The sequence below is a fragment of the Pezoporus occidentalis genome, unplaced genomic scaffold (genome assembly GCF_034315485.1).
Source record: "Pezoporus occidentalis ecotype Australia unplaced genomic scaffold, CSIRO_AGI_Poc_V1 ctg92, whole genome shotgun sequence".
Lineage (NCBI taxonomy): Eukaryota > Metazoa > Chordata > Aves > Psittaciformes > Psittacidae > Pezoporus > Pezoporus occidentalis.
In genome coordinates this window covers 70,346-77,220 of record NW_026916284.1, presented here as the reverse complement: position 1 = coordinate 77,220, position 6,875 = coordinate 70,346, and the positions used below count along the sequence as shown (strand labels likewise).

Genomic DNA, 6,875 nt, shown 5'->3' with positions numbered 1-6,875 from the left:
CCCTGCGCCTCGCTCTCACCAACACCCACCTCTCTGGAGCCACAATGAATTAACGCAGCGATTCACAAGTGGGATAAAGGCCGTGCTCGCCCGCCTGCGCTGCTTGTGTCCGATTCACAGGGGCTGACACAGCTGAACTTGATGAAAACTCTCTGAAAAACAGCGTTGTCTCAGCCCTGCTTTCCTGCATCACTGGAATTACTAGAAATGAGCATCCTCCGGGGCTGAGAACTGCCTGCAGTGCTGCCATGAACTAAGGCTCCTCACTCCCCCCCGTTACTAACACCTCCACACACCAGGAAAACCCTAAGGACCAAACCTACAAAGTTCCTTCTCTATAACCTGTTTTCTAATCACAAGTTATTTCACTGCTGTTGTTTCACATGCCAGAGGTTTGAGTCACTTCTCTGCTATGCAAGCTCTAGATTTATGTGCTTAAGACACAGTGATGCAACCCAGGTGGCATTTTCACCTATTTTATTATACACAAAACATGAGCAGGAAGTTCTACTGAGGAGGCTGACCACGTCCACGACCAAATCCACCTCTCTGCAACAGAAAAAGAAGAGCATTAGAAGTCACTATTAAGCAAGTGACAGTGGCAAACACCCAGCAGCCAGAAGCACCAGTATCACAAACGAGCTGTCTTTCTTCCACTCTACATTACTTTCTTAAGTACCCCCTGCTCCAAGCATAGCCTAACTCTGACCTGTTTGAAACTAGCTTCCTGACACAAGTTAACCAACCCATCCTAAACAGCTCGGCAGATCATGTCTAGAACTCTTCTATTTCTGAAGTCTGAATTCATGCATTTCCTCCAGAGAGCTCAGCCTGCTTCTTAAACGTGTCACTGGCTTCTTGTCACAGCAGTGTGACAGCCATCACATAGTTTCCCCAACAGGAATGTGATATGGAAGCTGGGCATAAAGGGTAGCACAGCTGCCAGCCTCCCTTAAACAATCAGAGCCAAACACCTGAGAAGCATCACACTGAATAGCATGCAGGTATCACCTAGCCAGTTTCTCCTAATCAAAGCTTCAATAAAGGAAACAAACACTGACTGCAAATACTCACAAACTGGAATTCAGTTGCTGCTCCAGCACCGGCTTCAGCCTTCTTGTCTGCACCAGCTGAAGAGAAAGAAGAATGAGTTACTAACCAAAGAATCCGCTCCCCAAGTACAGTGTTCCTGCTTGCAATTTAACCTTTACCAAAAATGACTAAAACTAAGGCTAAACACAGCCAAGTAAAACTGCTGTTACTGAGACTGTTACGAGAGTTACTGAACCCACCCCAGAGAAAAGCCCATGGTGCAGGCTGACAAAATGCAAGATCAGACTCCTATCTATGCGCAGATGCAGGTGAACTCTGTTGTGCAAGTGCCCATGCTACACTAAGAGTCTAATTTTCCCGTTTTTCTTGAACAGGGGCCAATACTGAAGGCAATTCTCCCAAAGAGATAAGCTGCACAAACAGCAGGGTCAGCCCCATGTTAACCCAGCAAGAGGATGGACACTCACGTGGAACAGCGCTGCGCCTGTACGTGTCCCTGTCAGCCTCTCCCCGAGTCAGGCGTGCAGGACGTTCACCTTCCAGACCTGAAAGTTAAACCAGCGACATCAAATGTAGTTCTCATCTAGAACACAAACTCATTCCCTGGTGACCCTGCATCCCAAGGTGGGGAAAAAAGCCCTCCAGTTTTAACAGTTAATCATTAGATCTACCAGCAGAGCCGCAGCTGGGACAGCTCAGTGTATATAAACCTCAACAAGAAAAGTGATGTTGTAAGGAAAACTTCACTTTAAGGAGGAAATCTGCCAAAGTGCACCAGCTTGTGCTTGGGTTAAAGTCAAATAATGTGAAAAATGGATTTAGGGCATTATTTCAACAATCTTCAAACAAGGGCCAAAAATTAATGATAAAATAAATCAGAGATACAGGGAATCTGTCACATCCAACAAGCTTGTTCCCAGCTCAGTCAAAACGCATGACATTCTGATCCCAACCCACAATACAGCTGCAGTATCGGTATCACAAATCCTCCACAATGGAATAGATTAACAAAACTAAGAGGAGATGATCTATGTAACCTCAGATTAGTATCACAGAGAACACCTGTGGGAAAGAAACAGCCATGGTGGAACTGCCACCCCACTCTTCCAGAGCTCACCCTCAGCATCAGAGACCAAACAGGTCCCACAGCACCAGGCTGAGGTCTTCCCCTCAAGGGTAGAACACATTTAAAGTTGCTGCCAGCAGTGTCAAGCATGCAGCAAGAAACACGACCCATGCACTTCTACAGGCTTCATTTATACTATAGGCACTAGGTTTCCCCCATAAAAACACAGTACTTATAATGGATGCTTTTATTACAAAGAGAAACACCACCCACTGATATGCAAACAGATTTAACTTATCCTACAAGTGCTTTTACATCCTTCCTTTCTGTCAGGTTAAAACATTAGAGCAAACCCCCCAGACAATGGATTTGGGAGGGTTTTTTAAACTTCAAACTTGCTCATTCTTTATTTCTAACAATTCAATTACATCTGTAACAGAGAAACAGACTGCAAATCTTGAACACACAGGAGTCTGAAACCTGCTTTAGACTAACTGCTTCAGCTTCTGTACCAAGCCTTACTTGAGAAAGTCAGGAGCACTGCATGGAAGTAGAGGAAAGGCCCCAAAACCTCAAGAGGTCAAGCAAGACCCATAAGTTCTGCACCACCACCCACACACGCTCTGCAACCTTTAGTCTGCAGGCAGGTGATCCACACAGAAACACAGCCAGTATGTGCAGCCCTACCAGCTAACCCTGCCAAGGTGTGGACCAGTTGAGGTCACTGGCACTGCCGTGAGAAGGGCTGCAATGCTGTACAGTGAAGCTGCCCCTCTGCAAAAACCCTGAGCAAGTTTTAGCCCCTCGCTCCTGCTAGAGACATAATTTCTTCAGCTTGCTGGATAAACACAGCATCCAAAGAATAAATTTGGCAACATCCAAAGCTTCTCAGAGATCAAAGAAACCAACACCTTCCTAATTCCAATGCAATGCTTTCCTTTGAAGCACATGATGCTACAGTTTTGTTAAGCTAAAGAACAAATTGCAGGCAATGGAGGTGAAGCGCAGCATCTAGCACCTTGCTAATGGGGTATGACACAGCTCAGAAGCAGGAAGAGTGGACTGCTACCAAGAGCTCTGTCATGCAGGACTCCCCTCTCACAGAGTAGGTCTTTATGGGCAGGGTGACATCCTACATTATTCTTGGTAAACACAAGAGGCAACTCCACACAAGGCAGACAAACCTACCATCACCTGCCTTGAAGGAGAAGATGCATTTCTTGCCCCTAGAGACCTTGCAATGCTGTCCTGCCAACCACAGCTGCAGTGATTCTCTCCCTCCTTTCCCTTAAGTTTCCAGAAGTTTTTATCTCCCCCAAGACCTTCTGGGCAATTTTACTGTCCATGTGCTGCACTGGGTTTTCTTCTCTACTGCTGGACAGAAGAAACCAGGAAAACCAAGCGTAAGGGTTTTTGCAGAGCATCTCTAAGCACATACAAGCAACATAATCATCCTTCCTACTCCGAATTACTAGCTTGGAACACAGTAACTTGTTTAGAACTGAACCAAGGGGCATGGTGGCTTCAGCACATCCACCTCAAGTTTATTTACACTGCACTGTTCTATGACTTTGCTCACCAGAAAGGATACCAAAATGGTTCACAAGTCATTCACAGGCCAATACCAAGCATACACAAGGAAAAAGCGTACCCTCTGCCTTGGGTGGCCTAGAGGGGCAGGTTTGCAACTCAGAATCTCATCATTTAATATACCTATCTGCAACCAGAACACCTTCTGGAAACAGGTTTCAGCCATCTGCAGGTGGGTCTACAAGACATTTTGCAGGGAGGCACCCATGCAGAGGCAGCTGCAGGCAAGCGAGCACTCAGTATCAGCAGCACATCTGTTTGCATGACCACCATCTCCTTCACTTTGGGGTATGAAAACCCACCACGAAAACAAAACCAGCTACAAACCCAACACATCATACGTGTTTGTTGTAAACCTTTAGAAAAGTGAAGAGAGCTTTAATAATGGGACTTGCCCAGAAACACACAGGATAAAACCAGAATGATGGATGTTTAACTTGCCCACCGGTACCAAGCTCTAACTCCCATGTGAAGCACATCTACCACACAGGGTTTGGCTTTCACTCAGTCACCAAATCCTGCACCCCAAGTTTGTTCCCCATTTCACCCACCCCAGCCAAAGCCACTCAACTTTCACACACCAGCCTTCCAGGCAGTTCTTCTAACTCAGCCAGAGACAAGGTTCCCTGCTCCTGCTGCACTAGGTGGGCAGCACACACACCATCCTCCTTCCCAAACAACAGAGAAGGATTGCAGCAAGCCCTTCCCAAATGACAAGAACCACTTCTGAAAAGCCCCAGAAAGCCAGAGACATCCCTTGTCCTAGACCTCAGCCATGTCTGGGAACCAACTGGTGCTTCAACCCAGAGCCTGCAGTTCCAGCAGGCCTGCTCTTCCAGGCACCAGTGTCACCACAAGCCCAATCTCTCACTCAAAGCGGCTCACCCAGTCAGCCTCACAGCTTTCTTTAGCCCCCTCTCAGTAGGCCAGTGGCCATCAGATGAGTGCCAAATACTGAAGCAGTAAAACCTACACGTCTCCTTGATTTGCTCACGTTCAGAAGTCCAAAAATCACAACAACTGACACTGCTCTGCTCCGGAAGCTGATGTCCAGCTGACTGCGCACTACACCTGCACCAGCACACTCAACCTGTCCCCTTCTTCTCCTCCTGAGCACAGCCCCCTCTCAGCTCACCTTTGGGCCGTGGTCTGCCTGTCTCTGGGCGGCTCCGGCGCAGGGTTGCAGGGACGATCTCAGGGGGCAGGTGAAGGTAATCGCGCAGGTACTGGATGCCCTCGTTGGTCAGGTACCAGTAGAAATGCCTCCATGCAAACTGCTCTTTCACATAACCACGGGATTTCAGAGACTAGAGAGAGAACTCTGCATTACTTCACGTCTGAGCCTGATCCTCATTCAACACCTCTGATCAATACCCTCACCAGATGGCTTTATGAACACAAGAGCTCATCGAGGGTATGTGGGGGGGTTCACAGGCACAGGTCTAAATTACAGCATCGTTTCTACGCTGTGAAAAACACAAGGCTACCACACACACACACACACAGGGGTCATAGCTTCAGAAAGGGAACTAGAGATGCATCCACAAAAGAACAACCTGTGGTCTGAGGGGAACAATAAATCAAAGAGGAAATGGGAAAAATGGGAAATAGCTGTAATAGGAAAGAAACAGCCCATGCAACTTCTGACTGTGTTTATCTGCTCATGGCTGATGATGCTTGCTGACAGGTAGACAGCACCCTGGTGTGCCCAGGCTGCGGCTGGTGGCATCTGACCCTCGCCTCCATACCTGCATGGCTTTCATGACATGGAGGTTGGGCACGTTCTTGTCCACGAGCTCGGGGTGCTTTGGCATGTGGACATCTTTCTTGGCCACCATCACTCCCTCCTTAAAAAGGAGCTCATAGATGGCAATTCGGTTCTTCTTGGGCATCAACATCTAAATGAGATTAGAGGTAGACAGTAAATGCTGCCAATTTAAAGTAAACGCATTCAGGAGTCTACCAGAAGCAACTAAACAAAACCACTGCTAGTTTGTAAGGATTTCAACACCTGGGCTGCTGGGCATCCCTTCCCATGGTTTTGCTGTGAAGGAAAACAGCAATCTGAACTTCTGAGCATTAACATGAAACCACATCACTGTGTTAAAGACTACGAACGATCTGCTCTCAGCCGAGACAAGGGCTGACACAAGTGGGGCAGAGATACAGCTCGGGGTGAGCCTTGTTTCGGCTCCACCGCCCCAGACCCGGGCTCAGTTGTGCCGCTCTCGTCAATCCACCTAAGTCCGGAGCCGAGGAAGCCGCTCACACTGCCCTCCCGGAGGGTCCGGAAGCGCACCCGAGCCCCATACCCGTGCACCAGAGCCACACCGCTGCCGCCGCACCCCGCGGCCCAACGCTTCCCGACACGCAGGGGCCGCCAACGGGAGGCTCTGCCTCGAGCAGCGGGAACCGGTGCCGGTGCTCAGGGCTGGGGACACCCCGGTGTCACAACGGGGCTCCCGCCGCGGCCTGCCCCTGCCGCCGCCACAGCGCCAAAGCCTGGCTGCCCGGTAGCGGGCCCTCCCCGCGGCCTAGCGCCCCGCGGCCGCTCCCGCCCCGTCAGCTTCGGAGCTGGAGCCCCCCCACCGCGGCAATCCCTCCGCGGGGGCCCGGGCCGCGCCTCCCCGGCCCTGCCCCGCAGCGGCCCCGCGGCCCCGCCGAGCGATGGCGCCGATGCGAGGCCGATGCGGGCCCCGAGCGCGGCCTCACCGTGGCTGCGGCGGCGGCCCCGAGACCGGAAAGGAGGGGGCAGGCGCCGAGCGGCCGCTTCCGGCCTCCCGAAGGTCCCCTGCAGACGAGGGTGACGGCGGCGGTGCCTGAGCAGAGCGCGCAAATGGGGCGCGGGGTTGCCCTCCGCGGTGCCTGACGGGCGCTCACCCCCGCGATCGCATCCCATACTGAGCCCGACCCGCTCGGCTGCCCCCCGGCCGTGGGGCGCTGCCCGCTGCCACCCTGCGGGTACCGGGGAGAGGAGCCCCGCTTGGGCACCCCCGCAGCCCATCCCCGTGGCAGTGCCCTTTGGAGCCCGGCTGCGGCGCTCCCCGACGTGCTCCCTGCCCCGCTCGCACCCCGGCAAAGGGCTCGGGGCTCGCTGGAGCAGCGCAGAGTCCGCTTTGTGCCCCATAGCCGGGGGGGAGGGAGATGCGGTGGCCCCAGGCAGGGG

At 51.7% G+C, this 6,875-nt stretch overlaps 1 protein-coding gene across 1 annotated transcript; it reads right to left on the bottom strand.

Moving 5' to 3' along the window:
• Positions 1-460: 460 nt before the first annotated feature.
• RPS10 (ribosomal protein S10) lies at positions 461-6,574 on the bottom strand. Its single transcript, XM_062605626.1, has 6 exons — positions 6,422-6,574; positions 5,458-5,607; positions 4,845-5,016; positions 1,521-1,598; positions 1,075-1,130; positions 461-549 (listed from the first exon to the last, which is right to left on the bottom strand). Exons 2-6 carry the CDS (start codon positions 5,605-5,607, stop codon positions 508-510), a joined length of 498 nt encoding a protein of 165 aa, XP_062461610.1. The 5' UTR covers positions 6,422-6,574; the 3' UTR covers positions 461-507.
• Between the last annotated feature and the right edge of the window lie 301 nt (positions 6,575-6,875).

What these genes read in the sequence shown, in the direction of transcription:
- RPS10 (XM_062605626.1), bottom strand. Translation starts at nt 5,607, where the DNA reads ATGTTGATGCCCAAGAAGAACCGAATTGCCATCTATGAGCTCCTTTTT. An exon ending in ATGTCATGAAAGCCATGCAG is followed by an intron (nt 5,017 to 5,457) that starts GTATGGAGGCGA and finishes TTCTCTCTCTAG; the next exon opens with TCTCTGAAATCCCGTGGTTA. An exon ending in CAGGCGCAGCGCTGTTCCAC is followed by an intron (nt 1,131 to 1,520) that starts GTGAGTGTCCAT and finishes CTTTCTCTTCAG; the next exon opens with CTGGTGCAGACAAGAAGGCT.